This window comes from Carassius auratus, chromosome 6 (genome assembly GCF_003368295.1).
Source record: "Carassius auratus strain Wakin chromosome 6, ASM336829v1, whole genome shotgun sequence".
In the NCBI taxonomy this organism is placed as follows: Eukaryota; Metazoa; Chordata; class Actinopteri; order Cypriniformes; family Cyprinidae; genus Carassius; species Carassius auratus.
Genome location: NC_039248.1, coordinates 25,005,860 through 25,026,802, shown reverse-complemented (window position 1 = coordinate 25,026,802; position 20,943 = coordinate 25,005,860). Strand labels below are relative to the sequence as shown.

The following is a 20,943-nucleotide window of genomic DNA, read 5'->3' as shown; positions in this document are numbered from 1 at the left end:
ATGCGTTTTTTTTTTAACTATGATGCGTTTTTTTTTTTTTTTTTTTTTTTTTTGCCTGATTTAGCACTTGGTTCATCTTGTTTTGTGAGTGCTCTGAGACAGAATCAACCAGTCATGAACAGATCTAGCAGTACGAGGGAGAGGACATTAAGGACATTTTTAATCATTGCATTGATGAAACCCTATTACAGTGGGAGATGGAACTGAAGTGTCTGGATTTCTAGAAATTCTTAAGATATTTGCAGCTCTGGAAGTTAGTCACCATCACCAGAGTCCTTCTGCAGGACCGTCCCACCCATACCTCACTAATCTAATCAAGCCAAGAACCAGTCATCTATTCCCACACTTAAGCGGAGGAAGAAGAGGAGGGCAGCAAAGTCGACTTCGTGATCTCAAGTCAGGTGGTCCTGGAGGACCTGACCCTGGTGGTCCCAGAAGTTATTGAACACTCCTCTCTTTTTGTCTCTCCCATGATCCTTGCCCTGCTGGCTCCTCCCAGGGTCCCTGTCCTGCCAGCTCCATCTATGATCCTTGCCCTGCTGGCTTTACCCATGTTCCTTGCCTTGCCAGCTCCTACCAGGCTCCTTGCCCTTCCACCTAAGCTCTCTGTTTTGCTGGTCCCATGTAATCTTCCTGCTTGTTGGCCCAGGAGCCTGCCTCAGAGCCTGTTTCAGTCTGGGAATCTTCAGAGTCCACTCCAGAGTCTGCTCCAGTCCGGGAGTCCACTCTAAAATCCATTCCGGATTTAAAATCCAGTCTGGGAGTCCTCAGAATTCACTTCTGGACCCACTCTAGTCTATGAATTCACTCCAGAGCTTACTCACGTTTCTATATCACTCCTGAACTCGTTCCAGTCTAATTGTCTACGACAGAGTCTGCCCTAGTTCCTCCCAAGGTGATGGGTTCTGCTGTGGAGCCCCTTGAGGAGGTGACATCCACTTCAACTCCCCTCTGGGCAGTGGTGTCCATTCCAGTAATCTGTCTGCCTTTTCATGACCAAGGAGACTGTGGTGGAACTCTGGCTGTTCCGTTACACCCATCAAGGTTGCTACTAACCTTTCTCTGCTCTTCTTTGCAGTACCACCTGAACTGCTAGGAGGTTCATCGGCCCTGTAAGTTCCATTGAGGTGGTTCTCTGCTCCACCTGTGCAGTCTGCCAAGCTCCTGTCCCTCCTGGCTTTCACTGACTTTTCGTGGAGCATCAGGAATCCGCTCTGTAGGGGGTGAGGGCATTACAGGGTATAGTAGGTGTTTCCTTTATAGCCACTAGAGGGCTCACTTTCTAGTTTTGTTTCTCTGGACTTTAGTTCCCATCACTCTTTGCTTTGACAATCATGTCTCATTTCACTCAGCTGTCTCTCATTTACCCGGTTTTCTTTGTCTTTAATTGATGGCTGATGGTTTTTACTACGACATACTCTTTTCTCTGTTTTGCATGCAGATTTACTCTGCCTTTTACTTTTCATTATAATGCTGTGCTTGGGTCATCTTGTTTTGTTAGTGTTCCATGACAGATGATGCATGGTAAGTTAAGATTTTCATTTCAGTACAACATAGCAATGAAGTAAATTGATGCTATTGAATTCACTGAATTTTCAAATCAATTAATGTTACTAATGTTCATTCATGTTTAATAATTTCTTAATTACGTAATATTACCTAAAAAAGTGTTGGATCCGTTAATGTTAACGATGTTGGCAGTCTATAACAGAAACGGCCACTTTAATGACTTAAGTATTGCATATCCTACCCCAAAAAGACCATAAGCATTGCTGATAACATCTGAAATAAAAATTCATTGCATGCAATGCACCTTAAAAAAAAAAAAATAATAAAATAAATTATTCCGTGTGACTGATTAATTCTCTGCCGGTAGGGCAGATGGGGTAAGATGGGGGCTTGAACACTTCCAGTAGTTTCACTGTCTGTCAGCAGTTTAGAACGCAATGAGCAATCCAGTCATTATCCTATATAAAGATCAGTGATTGCAATATTAACTTCAATGTATTGAAATTAGTTATTAATAAATCTTTTACTTTTCTAAGTGAGTAGTGTCACAGTATCAGAACTGCTGGGGCACTGAGAAACAACCCAACTTCCCCAAATATCCTAGCAATCACATAGCATAGCAATGTCTAAACCAAATTTAGATCATATTCATTAAATTCAAGGGGATTATTAATAGCACTGTTTGTTGAAAGTTAACTCATGGTGGGTGGGTGTAGGTTTACAATGTTACAGGCGTCCAATCAGTTTACTTAAAGCACATAGAGACACCTGTCTAAATGCAACTAACAGACAACATCATTTGTTTGTTGCACAAAAGGTTTGACTTGCGATTAGTAGAATGTAGCCTATGTGCATAAGTGATGCTTCTCTTAGCAAACAGAACTAATTACAGTTAAACGTGAGGTGCTTTAAGCATATGTAGTGTGTTTGCATTCTTGAGAAGACCTGTGTGAGGTTGGATGCTGTTGGCACATCAACAAGCTCACAGCATATAATGTGTCACTTCACTTTATGTTTGGCATGTTTTCTCTGAGACTCCCACTGAGATGTTTAAGGTTTGTTGCGAAGTTTCATTGGAAGCTGGTGACCCTGCACTGAGCGGATGACCTCTTAACTGGGTTCCTCTGTTGAATGTAGAAACCAAACCTATGAAGTTCATTCTTAATAGAAAGCTCATCGAATGTAGTGTAGCTGTAGATTTATATTTCAGGTGAACATTGTCATCTAGTGGCTGAATATGAAACGACACGCTCTTAAGAGGAGAGTCTAGCGTGATTTCACCACAAGTACAACATGGTCTTGGATCAACATCCTTGTTCATCCTGGAACAAAATTCCAATCAACCAATCAGAATTGAGATATAAAGTTTCAGAAAATATCTGTTTTAGGCTTTACAACCAGAGTTAGGTGTTTCTACATCCTTGTTAATCAGCTATCATTTCCCACTAATGTTAGGAAAAAATTATAGTTCGGGTTAGGATTAGGGTTAGGGATTGGGTTAAGTCTATATTTTTGGAAAAATAATGTTGATCCAGGAACATGTCTTACTTGGCAAAATCACGGCGACCGAGGCTGGTACAGTAATGTTGGTTTAAAAAAAAAAAAAATTGTAAAAAAATGTAATAAATATTTTACTGGGACTGAATGCTGAAATTAATAAATTTAATGCTGAAAAATACTTTTTTTTTTTTTTTTTTAATACTGTAACCGTTATAAAAGACTAGAAGCAATTTAAAATTTGGCTGAAACCACTGATCTATAATAGAGAATTATACACAGATCACACTGAAACACACTTCTGGTTATTAACATGTGAGGGGGAGTCGGGGTTTGCTGTTCCATTTTTACTTTGTTTATTGACACTTAAACAAAATCTAATTCAACTTAAAGTGTGCATTTAATATTTATTATAGGTTTCTTAATGAGCCTTCAAAAAAGAAAAAGAAATATTAAAAAAAAATTATGGAACAATTCATAAATCACAGAATTTTGTTACACAAAATGTAAGCATTTTTTAATGAATTAGTATTTGAAAGAAATAAATTGTTAAGAGATTATAGCCTACTTACCTAAATTTATTTATTTAATAAAATGCCGTATGATGACAAGTTAACAGCTGCAATCCACTTCAGAAAGAGCTTTTATTTTAACGTGATCCCTATCTCTTCTATATCGTTTTCATAACTCCTCGTCTTGAGGGAAAAAAGTAAACATTCTTTTGGGTCTAATTGCTTTATTGAGCAAAACTGTGATTTCTCCAGTAAATACATTTCAGCCGCCTGAGAGAATACTGCGTAGGAAAGCACAAATAAATCCCACTCAAATCAGCACATTCCCATCCTTCTCAAATCAAAAGCAGCATGTTGTAGAACATTTCAGTTCTCACAGAGGAACAATAATCAGTTTCAAAAGAGGAAAAAACAGAGACAATGAGTTTAGTGGTACATTTGAGGCTCTAAGAAAATAATACGATATTATACTTTAATTTAAGCTGTTTAGACAAAGTATGCACAATACTGGCAAGTTAACTCAGAAATATACATGTATACAGATACACACACATTGATTTATCACTTTTCATGTCTAAAAATAAATTTTTGCCACTCATGGGTCACATGAAATGTCTACAGCCAATCATATGGCTCGAGGTCATGATCTTAGCATCTCTTCACACAATTCTTTACATTGTTCTTCTTTATTTTTTCTAATGCAATTATACCAAAAAAGTGCAAATATAGGGAGGAGTATGTGGTTGGAAAACACAGAAAAGCCCAAGGCATGTAGAGAAAGCTGTGGAGATACAGCTCAAACCACACAAAGCTGTTCATCTGTTATTCATCATATATATATATATATATATATAAAACGTTTCTTTACATTTGCCATGGAGGTTCTGTGACAGTTTCATTCCAAAAGAGCTTCAGCATTTTCTGTGCCTTTCTTCTTCCTTCTCTCCTTACATTTTTCTTTTTGTCTGTCAAGATAAAACCATATAAAACAGTCAATCATATTCAAGTTAAATAATGTAGGCAGTAACACCATATATGTCCTTTATTATTGATGTACAGCATTAAGAATTCAGTTTGATCACTTCAGTACTTCAGTATGTCCATCACCTCTATAATCTAGCCAGAGTGACATTTTTAATACATTACAGAAATGACATTCTGTGTGATGTTTTTGTGTATTGATATATATATTTTTTTATTTTTCTGTTTTGAACATGTTGACATGACGTCATTTAAGTGTCAAAGAAAAAAGCCATTGATGAAGGAAGGAAGAAACCACAAATAAATTATCCTATGGTGACTCTCCTCATATTTAACGGTGGAGTATAAAAACATATCAAAATGAAATGTGGATTTCTGGGTTCTATAAAAAAAAAAGAAAAAGATGGGCCATGAATTTACACATTGCCAAAAAATTTGCACTGCAGTCTCTAAATATTACTTTGTCACCAGTTACTGAGTCATGTGGAGTGACTCACAAAATCTATTTTTAATGGGGAATCCCTAGAGAGATGTCCAGAAATAATAAGCAAAATGAACTTTTATTTTCTAATAGTTAGAAACATAGTGTCAAGTACCTGAATACCCTGAACAAAGAGCTGATTAAAAATGTGACCGGTTACACTCCTGAAATAAAATAAAACAAACAGTAAAAAATCTAAACATCAAAAAACCTCTTTGATTTATTTATATAAAAGGTAGCCGTTGACTTTTCAAAGGATTTTGATCTTGATTTTTTTGTGTTAGTGGTCAATTTGTCACTGTCATGCAATGGACAGCTCATGACCTGAGAATGCTTCATTGAGTTCCTCACAGTGCTTCAAATGTTCATGTCTGGTTTGACTTTAAGATTCAAAATCCACAACAGAGGAGCTTCAGGGTGGTATGTACTGTCATCCTCAGAAAAAAATATTCTGGAGCAAAAGCGGAACAAATAGTGTGCAGAGGTGGGTGCTTAAGTTTATTTATGCAACATTTTATTTCGCTAAAACCAAATCATAATCCATGTTTGTCTTTTTAAAGGGAACATAATAAGAGCATCATAAAACAGGAGTAAACAGTTATTATGGCCTAAGGAATGGGGTCTGTGGTCGGGGAAACACCACGGTTAGGCAAGAAAGCCACTTTCGCAATTTTTCCTGTTTTTCTCCTCTTGGTTCTCTCCAGTCTTTTTTATCTGTTGATATTCTCTAACCTGTGTTTTACCTGCTATGATTAAAGCTTCCTAACTTTTTCATTATTTTCTCTGATTATGCACACACAAAGCACTAACATGTGATATTTAGAGCCCCGAATCATCAGTTTTAGGTTCACTGCGGTCTGTTCTACCCTTTAACACTAAACCCAACATCTATCTCCATGTTAAGATCAGAGGTTTGTGGGTTCTCATTTAGGCAGGTAAGTTTGGTCATCTGTTGGGTCCTAACAGAAAACACTGGCAAATCTTCTGCTGTGAGCCCTTCTGAGATGTGCTGCCTGACTTTCATTAACTCTCAGGGTTACACTTGAAGACCAAGAAACTTGAGAAGAAAGGAAATGATCTAGAGGACATCCTAGGACTAAATTAAATCATGGGGTTCTCATTGGTCACACCATAAGTAAGTCTTTGAGGTGTCAACTTCAGAGATAAACCACAATGGTACTGATGGAGAACATCTGATGTGGATAGTAAGTAGAAATACTTTGTTATACTGTTTTTGAGTAGACTTTCTGTTGAATTCTGCTACAATAAGATTTTCTCTGGTATTATATTATATAAAAGTCTGGGGGTTTTAAGGAGTTCTGCCCTCCAAAGCTGCATTTATCTCATACACTAGAAATTATAATGATGTGAAATATTTTTCTTATTTAAAATAACTTTTTAAAACCTTTTTTATTTATTTATTTATTTTTATTATTATTTTTACATATGTAAAAATGTAATTTATTCCTGTGATGCAATGCTAAATTTTCAGTATCTTTACTCAGGCTTCAGTGTCACATGATCCCGAAGAGATCATTGTAATATGCTGATTTTATTTTATTTTCCATAATTATCAAGGTTGAAAATAATTAATAAATATAACTATAATATTTTTGTGGAAACTGGGATTTTTAATCTCTCTCAGGATTCTGAAAAGAACAGCATTTATTTCAAATATAAATCTTCAGTAACACTGTAAGTGTATTTACTGTCACTTTTCATCAATTAAATGCATCCTTGCTGAATGAAAAAATTAAAAAACACCTTACTGAACCTAAATGTTTAAATGATAGTGTATTAACCTTTTATTTAGCATTATAGCATACACATATAGTTTTTGCTTTATACCACTATTTATAATATTAATATTATTTGCCAATCATTATTCCAATTAAAACTGTTTTTATTAGTCCAATGATATCAAGTTGAGTGCATTGTATTGTTGGATACATCATTCTTATGCATTGTACTTTGTAGTGCACATCTTGCATGCATGCAGAAAATTTGTATACTGTACCTTATATTCTCCCATAAATACATCTAGTATGCCATTCGAAAGTGTTTTCTCGTATGAAAATGACAGCAAAGGAAATTACAATGATAGTCATGCAGTCTTTTTGTCACACATGAGTGCCATTAAGGGCAAGTGAAGGTGAAAGAGAAAATATCACGCCTCATTTTCTTAATGCCACCAGACATTTGATCTGCCAGCCATAATGAAGATTGCTACAAACAAATGATTTCCAGCAGATCATCAAATGAAAACAAAACACAATTTCCCAAATTTAGTCATGGAACCATTTTAACTCTCTATAGTGACAATGTTTGGATTTTTTGTTTCAGTTAAGTGTAGTGTGAGTGGCTAATTAATATATATATATATATATATATATATATATATATATATATATATATATATATAATAAAGAGGCTTGATGTGGATAGTTTAAAGAGGATCAGCTAAAAGTGGGGCTTATTCTGCAATTGGCATGAACATTTAAAAATATGAATCACCTTTTGGACTCTTTTTCTTAATCCTGCACTTTCTGCTCTCAGTCTGAGGTGGGCAGAGTGATTCTGTCTCTTCAGGCATGTTTCTGGACACCTCACGGGTCCTGCTCTGCTGCCCCCATCTGACACCACAGCTCAGGCCGCTGTGCTGACATGAGCTCCATTCACCCCAAAGCCCAAAGAGACTGAGCACACAGCCTTCTGGAGTACAAACAGATAAAGAATACTTATTCTGTGAAATCTCTTTTATTTTGACTGACAGCTTTCCTTTTTGGGTGAGCTACTCCTGATCTTGATGAACTCTGCAAAATCAACACTACTGAACTGAACTAAATCAGCACTGAACTGACTTGAGCTGAATAATAACATAACAGTTTTACATAACTGTTATTAGGTTAACAGTTGTAGGGCTATTTAACTGCTGAAATTGCATTTGTTTAATGAATGAAGAACTGTGCAACATTAATATTGCTATTGTCAGAATTGTGCGATAAAAAAAAAATTCTGTGAGGACCACTATCATCAAAGATAACTTACAGTTAGTATACATTTTAGGTTGGGGGTCAAAGCTACTGTGTGAGTAAGTATCCAAGTATTTGCACAACATCAAGTTAACGGCATATAAATACCCTGATAAATGCAACCCAAATACAAGTCCGTATCTGCTGCTTTTCATTGCCACATATGAGAAAACATCTTGATGTAATTGTTGTGAATTTATTTGTGTCAAATAAAACATGACTGATAGCTTTCTTTCAGTATGGTAATGAGAGTTTAATGCCATCTCCCCATAAAGAAGGTCTGCAAACAAGTCAAGTGCTTACCAACGCAGTCTGTGGACTGAGGAAATGTGCCCTCTGGACAGTTTTTGAAGCATTTGCCTTTGAAGAGCAGATATCCTCCCTTGCACTTGGTGCAGAAGTCTTTACTGAAACACCTCTCGCACTCGGGAGCTTTGCATTCTGGGAGAAATATGTTTGAGGATTATAGTCTTATATAAGGTGTGTGGTATTGTTAGGCTTTTTTTTTTAGTTTACAATTGTGAAATTCTATATTATGGATATATATTGTTTTTACACATCAGACCAAGTTTAATATGTGAGTAAATACCAAATATTAGTGAGAATATATACAGTACAGACCAAAAGTTTGGACACACCTTCTCATTCAAAGAGTTTTCTTTATTTTCATGACTATAAAAATTGTAGAGTCACACTGAAGGCATCAAGGGCTATTTGAGCAAGAAAGAGAGTGATGGGGTGCTGCGCCAGATGACCTGGCCCCCACAGTCACCGGACCTGAACCCAATCCAGATGGTTTAGGGGTGAGCTGGACCGCAGACAGAAGGCAAAAGGACCAACAAGTGCTAAGCATCTCTCGGGGAACTCCTTCAAGACTGTTGGAAGACCATTTCAGGTGACTACCTCTTGAAGCTCATCAAGAGAAGGCCAAGAGTGTGCAAAGCAGTAATCAAAGCTAAAGGTGGCTACTTTGAAGAACCTACAATATGACATATTTTCAGTTGTTTCACATGTTCTACATGTGTTAATTCATAGTTGATGCCTTCAGTGTGAATCTTCAATTTTCATAGTCATGAAAACAAAAAAAACTCTTTGAATGAAAAGGTGTTTCCAAACTTTTGGTCTTTACTGTATATATATATATATATATATATATATATATATATATATATATATATATATATATATATATATATATATATATATATATATATATATGTATGATTTAATAATAAGGCCATATTTTACAAATATTATTATTATTATTATTTTACTAAATATTATACTATATTAATTTGAAATAAATATAAAATAAACATAACCATAATAAAGAATTCCATATCTTCTAAGAGGTTTGGATGTTACTGATATTATATTACATATAGTGTATATTACAAATATTACTGTACAATTATTTGATATAAATGAACTGTTTTCTAGGATGGACTCACTCATGCAGCGGTTGAGATCTTTGGCTCGGAGGCCGAAGTGTCCGGAGGGACAGTAGTGAACACAAGAGCCGTGGTGACTCATGCCATCTCTGTTCAGGAACAGGAAGAGGCGCTCAGAGCAGCGCAGACAGCCGTTTTCCTTTGAACACTCCAGACAGCTCCTGCAGTCCTGTCGCCAGCTCTCTGAAAAACATTTCAAGTCATTATTAGCAAACAGGGAGCATGCCTAAGACTGCACACTGGGATTTATGTGCAGTCACATTATGTGACACATTACACTTTCTGTGGTGACATTTGAGGGTTTTGAGATGACATTCTAAAGACCATAAGTCTGTCTGTCTCTGTAGCTTCTTGAAAAGGGCCCAGCTTCTTTCTGTCACCTAACTAAACTCAAGAAACTACTGCAGTGTGCATTCAAGCAATGCAGGATTTGAGTTTTGATGTGTGCATTATCATGATTAATTGTGATAAATGATGCAATCAAGACTCGATCAAGTTTCTCCTGGTAGACGATAAAAATCCGACCAATGCTAAAGCCCGAGACTGGAGATTGAAGCCTCTCATCTGCGTGTGTTGTGTCACGCTGAGCCACTGGAGAGGGTTTGCATGGGGGAGATGTGAGGAAACTGCCAGATGGTTTTTATCTTCATGTCCTTCATTTGGGAAATAAAGAGAGACACCAGTCTCAAAGGACGTCGTTGAGCCAAGCAGAGATGCTTCTGCTGAGTTCTCGATTATATATTGTTCACTATTTTCTGCATGGATGTCAATCAAATGAAATGGAGAAAATATGGGGAAAATACAGTTGAGAAATGAAGGCCAGATACTTCTACAAAACTTATGAGTGACTGAATGTGCTCTGATACAGTGTACTGAACTGAGAAAAGTCTGTGTGTTTTTGCTCTGTAGAACATCTCTATTCTTTATTTTATTTTACTTTACGTTTTTTGCAGATTTTACAAACAAATAGTGCTAGTTTGTGTAGGCACATAAATGGTAAGTTACATAAAAATAAAGAGTAACAAGGGTTTCAAACTATTTTGCAATTTAATTATTTTGCTTGTGCTTTTACGATAAATAGAGAGAGAGAGAGAGAGAGAGAGAGAGAGAGAGAGAGAGAGATACAGTATATGCAGAATATAACCATCTTTGCTTTAATTTCAAGCTTTCAAGCAAAACTTCAGGGGGGTTTATTCTTTAGCTTTTTTAGAAGAAAAAAAAATCAATACCTAAAGCAACCCATACTGAAGCAGAGTAAAGTCTCAGCCATCATAAATTAGATCTAATGCTTCGTGACTATTCTGGAAAATCAGTTGTAAATAAACCGACAGATCTTGCCGCAGTGCATCAAGATTTATTACCAACTGGTCTATATTTCAGTCTTCTGAGTTCTGCTGAAAATATGCACATAAATATGATCCACACGGTGTACATGCCTAATCTCATCATGTATAATACATCGTACAGGTGGATCTCAAAAAATTTGAATGTCATGGAAAAGTTCATTTATTTCAGTAATTCAAATCAAATTGTGAAACTCATGTATTCAATAAATTCAATGCACACAGACTGAAGTAGTTTAAGTTTTTGGTTCTTTTAATTGTGATGATTTTGCCTCACATTTAACCAAAACCCATCTCAACAGATTAGAATACTTCATAAGACCAATAAAAAAGTTTTTAGTGAGTTTTTGGCCTTCTGGAGAGTATGTTCATTTACTGTACATGTACTCAATACTTGGTAGGAGCTCCTTTTGCTTTAGTTACTGCCTCAATTCGGCGTGGCAAGGAGGAGATCAGTTTGTGGCACTGCTGAGGTGGTCTGGAAGCCCAGGTTTCTTTGACAGTGGCTTTCAGCTCATCTGCATTGTTTGGTCTCTTGTTTCTCATTTTCCTCTTGAGAATAGCCCATAGATTCTCTCTGGCGTTCAGGTCTGGTGAGTTTGCTGGCCAGTCAAGCACACAAACACCATGGTCATGGGCTTTTGGCAGTGTGGGCAGGAGCAAAATCCTGCTGGAAAATGAAATCAGCATCTTCAAAAAGCTAGTCAGCCAAAATAAGCATTAAGTGCTCCTAAATTTCTTGGTAAACGGATGCAGTGACTTTGGCTGGTGGATCCACACCAGCAGATGACAGATGACATTGCATCCCAAATCATCACAGCCTGTGAAAACTTAACACTGGACTTCAAGAAACTTGGGCTATGAGCTTCTTCACCCTTCCTCCAGACTCTAGGACCTTGGTTTCCAAATGAAATACAAAACTTGCTCTCATCTGAAAAGAGGACTTTGGACCATTGGGCAAAAGTCCATATCTTCTTCTCCTTAGCCCAGGTAAGACGCATCTGACATTGTCTGTGGTTCAGCAAATTCCTTGACAAGTCTGTGTGTGGTGCCGCCAGCCTCAGTCCGTTCCTTGTGAAGTTCACTCAAATTCTTGAATCAATTTTGCTTGACAATCCTCATAAGGCTGTGGTTCTCTTGGTTTGTTGTGCATCTCTTTCTTCCACACTTTTTCCTACCACTCAACTTTCTGTTAACATGCTTGGATACAGCACTCTGTGAACAGCCAGCTTCTTTCTCAATTAATGTTTGTGGCTTTCCCATCCTTGTGAAGGGTGTCAATGATTGTCTTCTGGACAGCTGTCAGATCAGCAGTCTTCACCATGATTGTGTAGCCTGGTGAACCAAACTGAGAGACCATTTTGAAGGCTCAGGAAACCTTTAGAGGTGTTTTGAGTTGATTAGCTGATTGGCATGTCACTATATTCTAATTTGTTGAGATGAATCATCACAATTAAAAGAACCAAAGACTTAAACTACTTCAGTGTGTGTGCATTGAATTTATTTAAAACAGAAGTTTCACAAGCTGAATTACTGAAATAAATGAACTTTTCCATGACATTCTAATTTATTGAGATGCACCTGTGTACAACTGTCAGTTGATACTAGATAAATGCAAAACCATTTCATTTATTTATTTTCCATTTAAATTGCAGGTATAAAGTTTCAGAGCATAACTGTAACACTTCATACTGGTAAAGTCATACTGTATGTTTAACACTTATTTACTGTCTCAGGAGTCACTGAGTCAACAATGGTTCTTACGGCATATTTCATTTTATATAAAATATAATAACAAACATATGATATTATATAATTACTACAACTTAGTAAAATATAACTCCAAAATCAAACAAGCCTATTATATACAATCCAATACAAAGGAACCACTGGATGAACACTATGGAAATAAAGATTTCATGCAGAATAAACAGAAGTCTTAATAGTTAGAAACAAATACCTAGCATATAATGGTGCCAAAAGCACTAAACAGCAACACACAGCACCAGTTCTTTCTTTCCTAACAACAGTCTAACGCACATCAAAATCTTCCTGCTCCATCATGTCACTGCATGTAGACACAAACATTTGTCTTTCAGAGTTTTTAATCAATGGTGTAGATTCATGCAGCTAATGACTATTTTACTTTATCAAACGTATTTTCAGATTAAAAGTGCGCTATTCACTATTGCCTCTGTAAATAAACAATATCACTAACTATACTCTTGATGTTGAGTGTTGAGTTAAATGACAGATCACAATTAACTTGTTCTCTTTTTAGATTTGCACCAAGTAATATTAAATAAAACCTATTGTCTTGTTACAATATATATTTTGGGATCATAAAAAATGTCTGGAGATTGAAAGTGATTTCCATGTGAAATTATAATCTCTTATAATTATCTTATTTCAACAGGATGCCAAATCACAACAACTAGAATAGAATTGTGCCATATTACAATTTTATGCTTCAAATAGCCAGGGAAAATCACTGTATCACACACAGCCTCAAGTAACTTATCAATGTCATTAAATGGTGTTCAATAAATATACATATTTAATGAAACAAAATCTAAATAATTCACAAGTATCCTCATATTACTTTATAATTCTACCAATAATCACACAACTGTATTTGTATAAATCACAGTTTGAATCTGGCTCATCCAATCAGACATGAGAGTCGGAACTATTCTTTGCATTAAACAAATCAACATTTGTGTAAACATGCAATATTTGGTATTGGAACACATTTTGCATTTACCATTACAAAAAAAAAAAAAAAGTCCTACAGCGCATTAATTTCACCGCCATGGTTCATATAGAAGAACTTGAAGAATAACATGGTACAATCTCAGAAACAAAGAGACACTTTTATGTCTTATTTACCCCTAAAGAGTACACATTAGTACCATAAAAGTACATATTGGAACCTTAATCGTAATTCTTGATATTCTTGAAAAGGTAGCGCCCCACTAAAAATGTTGTACCTTTTTTCTGAGACTGTAACATGTCCATAAACTATAGTATTTGGTACTTTTTGTAAGTGTATAGTTGATGGCACATAAGCATTATCATTTAAAAGCAGATATGATCTTACCACTTCGTTTTCTCGCAGCTAATGTCAATATAAGCGTCTGACAAACAAGGGAGAGGAGAGCCAAAAGTTGCCAATGCATCTGGACAAGGAACAGGTTCCGTAACATCTGCCTGAAAGACTGCCTCTGAAAGAGAGCCGGCCTCCTCTCTGCCTCATGGAAACTCATGGTTAACAGCCTGATGCTCACCCTGCCCACGTCACCTGATCTCCCCCAACATCTGCCCAATTTACCTTTCAGCTGTTGAGTAATTGTGCTCTTTTCAGGATGTCGTATTGCGTGTATTCCACCTTTAATGTTGCATACCTGAGGCACAACTCCACTTTTGGCCTTTCTGTCAACCCACAATCTTTAGCCGGACTGTTTCATCCCTCTATATTTAGATGGTTTAGAAGATCTGAGTTTATTTTTCCAAACACAGTGGAACACAGATTGCAGTTTGCTGTGGTTGTGGTGCCCTGGATCGTGCAGATCTCCTTCCTGTTCTCCGCAGCTTTGAGGTCGGGTTTGTTTATTTTATCGTATAAAGTTGAGGGTATCATTAAAAATCTCTGGAGAAAAAAGAGTGAGAAGAGTGAGCATATATAACAAATACATCTTATGGCTTGCCATCTGCAGTTTTTCATGGAGCTGCTTAACAAACAGCAAATGTTTCACACACACACACACAAAATGCCTGAATTAGACTGAAAAATGAGCAGATATAAACAAACAAACAAACCAGTGAAAACAGCTTTCATGGGTAATTGGGCTATTGTTCCTTCCAAATATTATTTAGAGACCGTTTACAACATGCTTTAGAAGTCCATTTGTATGTAATTAGATCTTTCTTTCAGTTTTCTCCTCACTGCTTGCATAAGTTCTCCATTTCAAGCGCGTTTGTTTAAAATCAAAATGTAAACATTATTGATAAATAATCAAAATCTGATATTGATAAAACTAACCTATTTATTTAATGCCAAGATTGTCATTATGCATGAATAATTAACAAGAATGAAGTCATGCATGCTATCAATGGTACTTCGAAAAGTGTAAAAACATTGTGGTACCATGATCGAATCACATGCAAAAACTGAAATACGACTACTGGGGTTTTGTTGAACATGGTACCATGGTACTATCATGGTATTTGCACAAAAACATGGAAGTACATCAGTGTTGTAGTACACAGTATACCTACTATGGTTTTGGACCATGGTACTACAACGAAAGGGGATATCTATAATATGGTACTTCAGTAGACTTATTTCATGACATTCATGTGCTCAACCAGGCTGAAAGAGCATAGAGGGGGGAAAAGCCCCGCTGCGCTCATGACATCCCGCTAAATATGCACCAGATGCGGTGGGTAAGATACTGGCCGTTCAGAGGCACGCCATGAGGAAGTGGCACTGCACATCTCTGCTGCGCTCTCTTCCAATCAGTGTAACTCCACTGGATTCAAAGCTCGCTGTCAGTCTTGGGTCTGTTGAGATGTCGGGGAGCCCACTTCCCTGCTGCTTCTCATTTGCTGGATTGTCTGTCTGGTTTCCTTTGAGGCTGTTATGGATGGACTGAGACAGGCAGCTCTCCTCCACTGCCTTGAAGTGCCTGGTACTCAATCTAATCAGAGGATAAAGACACAGACTTACAGATGCGTAAAAGATATTACTATAGCTACAGTTATTTTTTTCCAAAAAGGTTTTTCGATTTCAGCATGTCCTTTAACATCTTTAAGGTGTCAAATCACTTTTCCCTTTAGCATTTCCTCTGACAGAGATCGTGTTTTAATTAGGACTGCCATAATGCATGCTTTAATTGAACAGAAAAGTCCATCCAGAAATGAAAGCTGTCATTATTTACGCATCCTCATGTTGTTCCAATTTGGATGAAACAAAATAAGATGTTTTGGAGAAATGCACTCTTCTCCATGAAACGAATGCTTATTGTGCGAATGCTTGATTTTAGATTTATTTTTCTACCAAAAAAACTAAAGATAATAATAATTTAAAAAAAAGAGATTTCACATTGCAAGTTGTGTATGCAAAATCCAATTTCAGCCAAATGTAACGTTTTTATTACTCGCAAGATGATTTATTTGCCTTTGCCAAAAGAGTCAAATCTGTTACTGACTTCTAAAGTGGTAGTTTCATCTAACACTGACCTGGTCACCTTCTTGTTTCCCTTCAGCCTGAACGCATTCATCAGTTCACCTTAAAACACAGACGTACTGATGACTAACACTCTAAAGTCTGCAGGTCTTGGAGTGGAGACCTGCAAAAGAAGTTCAAGTGTTCACAGACTTTAGCTCGGATATATAAAGTAGCAGGGCATCTCAAACGAGGACCATGTGCTCCACCTGGACTGTGTGTAATGTGCTCAACAAGAGCAGAGCAGCCAAAGCACGCTAACAGCATCTCATACTTGGCACTGAGCAGACCCTCATCTCTCTATCTGTCAATCTATCTAACTTTGTATTTTATAGTTGCATGCCTATTTTTAAGGCAAAGCTTTGAGGATTTCATGCATTCTTTGGTAATGTCTGATTTTACAAAAAGTCTATTTGCGACCACACTATTATAATTTTGTCATGCACTAAAGTCTGTACTAACTAACCACAATTCATAGTTACAGAAATGTTTTTGAATCTAAACTTCTGCAGATGTCCGGAAGGATGCTTGAAAAACAAAATAATTAACATAATTATTTAAATAAAATGAAGTAAAATAAGATAAAAATTAAATAAAATATGCAAAGGCTAACTGTCGGATGACTCTTCATTACTTTTTTTTAAAAAATGTTTCTGTGACTCGTTGTTGTGTTGTGATAAGTAGCTTCATGGAGCTGGTCTGGCTTTGATGTGCAACTGAAAGCTGGTTTTTCATGATAATGATGCATCAAGTCTGGACCTCATTAGGTAACCAGCTGAAGTCCTTCACACATGGTGGCCTTAGTGTCAGACAAACCTGAACCTGTGTGGACCAGCCTACTGGATCTATGAGCTCTTATTCTCTGTTTGTGATCTGAAGTCAACATATGCCTTCAAGACAGCTGGCTCCAGAGCTTCATACCTCTCAGGCTTATAGTAAATCCACACGACTCTGAGAACTGAACTCATCTAATCTTCCCAAGCTGAAGACCTACAGTCTTTAACAGGGAAATGAAAACACCTGTTTCGGGTTTTCGTGCATGTGTGTTCACTGCGGCGAGAGGAAAAACTGACAAATGCTAGAGTGTTGTGGGTGGTTACTAGGACGTTGCTATGGAGGGATTTAAGTAATTTGCAATGATTCTACAGCATTTTTTTTTCAGGTGACTGCAAGTTGTAAGGTGTATTGTTTAAGTTAGGCTAACCAAGACTTATCATAGCACTTACATATTGTAAACTCTTTTGTTGATTATGATTTCTTCAATTGTCATCATTTGTCAGTCGCTTTGGATAAAAGCATCTGCTAAATGACTAAATGTAAATGTATAATGATATAATTTCCAAATTCGAGCTAGATTTTCTAAAAACATGTAAAAAACAAACACAATTTTGCTATTGCACAATTAATTTACAATGCTACAGGCATTTAGGTGATTGCATATATAGCTAAAGATATTATTTAGCTCCTGCATCATAAATCTAAAGAGATTTTTTTCACATTGCATCATAAGCCAGGTAAAACTGTTAAAAATATGGTAAAATATATAAAAGCACACCTCTATACTGCACTTAAATGTTATGTATGAATGAAACAAAGACAAAAGAAACTGTTACTGGTTGCTTTATACGTCAGTTAGACTTTCTAATGGACAGTTCTTAATTTGAAAACTAGACTGAAAAGTGGTCTAGTCAAAAGTCTGCTTTAAAATTCTACTGCAATGAATTAATACTTTTCATTAAAGCAGATACTTTTGAGTACACGAAAGACAGCAGCAAAGACTTATGAAGATGGCCAGTACTGTACATTACTCTCATGCTGTAGTAATAAACCTTTCTAGAAGGTGCGTCATGAATTATGAACCCTGAACTTCGAGTGGCATCTACAGAGACGACACAGAGATGACATACAGACTTTTTATATTGCTGTTGATGGCATCAAACACACATCTGGAGGAAATAATGGCAAAGCTCCCTTAAGAGCAAATGAGTAGTTGACATGAAACGCAGTGTTCTGCAGTGTGATATGCTTTATTGACAAACTACTGTTCAAAAGTTTGAGGTTAGTAAGATTTTTTAACGTTTTTGAAGGAACTCTTTTATGCTCACCATGGCTGCATTTATTTGATCAAAAACTCAATAAAACCGTATATAGCAAAACATTATTAACAATTTAATATATTTGATCAATTCTCCAGTCTTCAGTGTCACATGATCCTTCAGAAAGTTGTGCTGCTTCAACCTTTTTTTTTTCTTTTTTTTTTTTGAGAAATAGCAGACACATTAAATGTTTAGCATTACAAATGTCTTAACTGACAATTTTGATAAACTTAATGCATCCTTTCTAAATAAAGTTATTAATTTCTTTCAAAAAACCTACTTTAAAAAGTACCCCATTAAAAGACTACTGCAAAAACTTTCATACATCAAATTGCATAACTATCCACAAATTCACTGCACATTTCAGTGAGCACATTTTCAGTACATTGTGTTTTATAGTAATATACAGCTTTTTGTTTAATACAGACAGTACTTACAGTATACTAGAGGAGAAAGACTCAAAGCAGAAAATATCCAAGCAGTGAATCTAAGTGTTCTTTTAATAAAAGTTAAAAGGTCTGTAGCGCTCTTGTAAGTGCTGCAACACTGAAGCGTTGATTAGATGGCAGGCCTGCTCTCTGAAGTAAGCTTCTGTGAAATGTGTTTTCAGTGTACTGTAAGTCAAACCAGATGCTGAGGTTATTGTTATAGCTTGCGAATGTCAAGAAAAGCCATGAACAATGAACTGGAATCCGTTCATTCGTTCATGATTTTAAAGCACAACAAAGATTAAAATGCTCACTTGAACGGTGATGTATATTATTGTCAGGAGTGATTATTTCAGCTTGCACAATTTAACCTATGAATATTGCAGCAAGTAAACTTTAAGTAAATAATTACATAAATAAAAGAAACATAACTATTAATAAATGAATAGCCAGTGAACATTAAATGAATGAATGAATGAATGAAGTTATTTCGATTTATCAAAAGGCTCCATTATTACAAGCAGGTGGTGACAGGAAAAGAAAAAAAAAACTTAAATATAACAAGAAATTACATTGCATTGTATCACATGGTATAAGGTAGGGTATCAACTAAATACAAGCTGTAATACTTACATTGTGATTTTTATAGAATAACACACTAAACTCCACAGACAAACCGCCCAACTTTTCCAGGTAAACCAAAGACCGAATAATTTGAATAAACTGTAAAATATTTGGGTTAAAATGTATGTAATTAATATAACGGGAGCTATATTTTATCAGTGTCTGAATAGTGACAGCGTCTTATGAATGTGATTTTTTTTTTTCATTATTGAGGAACTACAGGCGCATCTCAATAAATTAGAATGTTGTGGAAAGGTTCATCTATTTCAGTAATTCAACTCAAATTGTGAAACTTAAATAAATTAAATGCACACAGACTGAAGTAGTTTAAGTCTTTGGTTCTTTTAATTGTGATGACTTTGGCTCACATTTAACAAAAACCCACCAACAAATTAGACTATGGTGACATGCCAATCAGCTAATTAACTCAAAACACCTGGAAAGGTTTCCTGAGCCTTCAAAATGGTCTCTCAGTTTGGTTCACTAGGCTACACAATCATGTCCAGAAGACAATCATTGACACCCTTCACAAGCAGGGTGAGACACAAACATTCATTACCAAAGAAGTTGGCTGTTCACAGAGTGCTGTATCCAAGCATGTTAACAGAAAGTTGAGTGGAAGGAAAAAGTGTGGAAGAAAAAGATGCACAACAAACCAAGAGAGAACCACAGCCTTAAGAGGAATGTCAAGCAAAATCAATTCAAGAATTTGATTTAACTTCACAAGGAATGGACTGAGGCTGGGGTCAAGGCATACAAACCACTGTACCACAGACAACTTCAGAGGTGTCTTACCTGGGCTAAGGAGAAGAAGATCTGGACTGTTGCCCAGTGGTCCAAAGTCCTCTTTTCAGATGAAAGCAAGTTTTGTAGTTCATTTGGAAACCAAGGTCCTAGAGTCTGGAGGAAGGGTGGAGAAGCTCATAGTCCAAGTTGCTTTAAGTCCAGTGTTAAGTTTCCACAGTCTGTGATGATTTGGGATGCAATGTAATCTGCTGGTGTGGATCCACTGGGATTTTTGAAAACCAAAGTCACTGCACACGTTTACCAAGAAATCTTGGAGCACTTCATGCTTCCTTCTGCTGACCAGCTATTTGAAGATCCTGTTTCCAGCAGGATTTGGCACCTGCGCACACTGCCAAAAGCATGAAAAGTTGGTTAAATGACCATGATGTTGTTGGTGTGCTTGACTAGCCATCAAGCTCACCAGACCTGAACACCAGAAAGACTCTATGGGCTATTGTAAAGAGGAAAATGAGAAACAAGAGACCAAAAAATACAAATGAGCTGAAGGCCACTGTCAAAGAAACCTGGGCTTCCAGACCACCTCAGCAGTGCCACAAACTGATCACGTCATTGCCACGCCGAATTGAGCCAGTAATTAAAGCAAAAGGAGCTCCTACCAAGTATTGAGTACATGTACAGTAAATGAACATACTTTCCAGTAGGCCAACAATCTAAAAATGTTTTATTGTTTTATTGATCTTATGAAGTATTCTAATTTGTCGAGAGTGAATTGGTGGGTTTTTGTACAATGTGAGCCAAAATCATCACAATTAAAATAACCAAAGACTTAAACTATTTCAGTGTGTGTGCATTGAATTTATTTAATACACGAGTTTAACAATTTGAGTTGAATTACTGAAATAAATGAACTTTTCCACAACATTCTAATTTATTGAGATGCACCTGTATTTTCCAAAAGCGTCCCTTTGCTTTAAATGTGATCGGAACGCACGTTCAGGATGTAGTTTCCAGTCGG

The 20,943-nt window shown here is 36.4% G+C and overlaps 1 protein-coding gene across 1 annotated transcript; it reads right to left on the bottom strand.

Moving 5' to 3' along the window:
- Positions 1 to 863: 863 nt before the first annotated feature.
- LOC113088999 (R-spondin-4-like) lies at positions 864 to 13,985 on the bottom strand. Its single transcript, XM_026255899.1, has 7 exons — positions 13,907 to 13,985; positions 9,464 to 9,646; positions 8,316 to 8,453; positions 7,495 to 7,692; positions 4,387 to 4,483; positions 2,726 to 2,831; positions 864 to 1,214 (listed from the first exon to the last, which is right to left on the bottom strand). Exons 1-7 carry the CDS (start codon positions 13,983 to 13,985, stop codon positions 864 to 866), a joined length of 1,152 nt encoding a protein of 383 aa, XP_026111684.1.
- Between the last annotated feature and the right edge of the window lie 6,958 nt (positions 13,986 to 20,943).

Excerpts from the sequence above, each read along its gene's own strand:
- LOC113088999 (XM_026255899.1), bottom strand. The coding sequence starts at position 13,985 with ATGCATTGGCAACTTTTGGCTCTCCTCTCCCTTGTTTGTCAGACGCTT. Across the intron at positions 8,454-9,463 it reads AGATCTCAACCGCTGCATGA|AATGCAAAGCTCCCGAGTGC; the intron begins GTGAGTCCATCC and ends TATTTCTCCCAG. Across the intron at positions 7,693-8,315 it reads TCAGTCCACAGACTGCGTTG|AAGGCTGTGTGCTCAGTCTC; the intron begins GTAAGCACTTGA and ends TTTGTACTCCAG.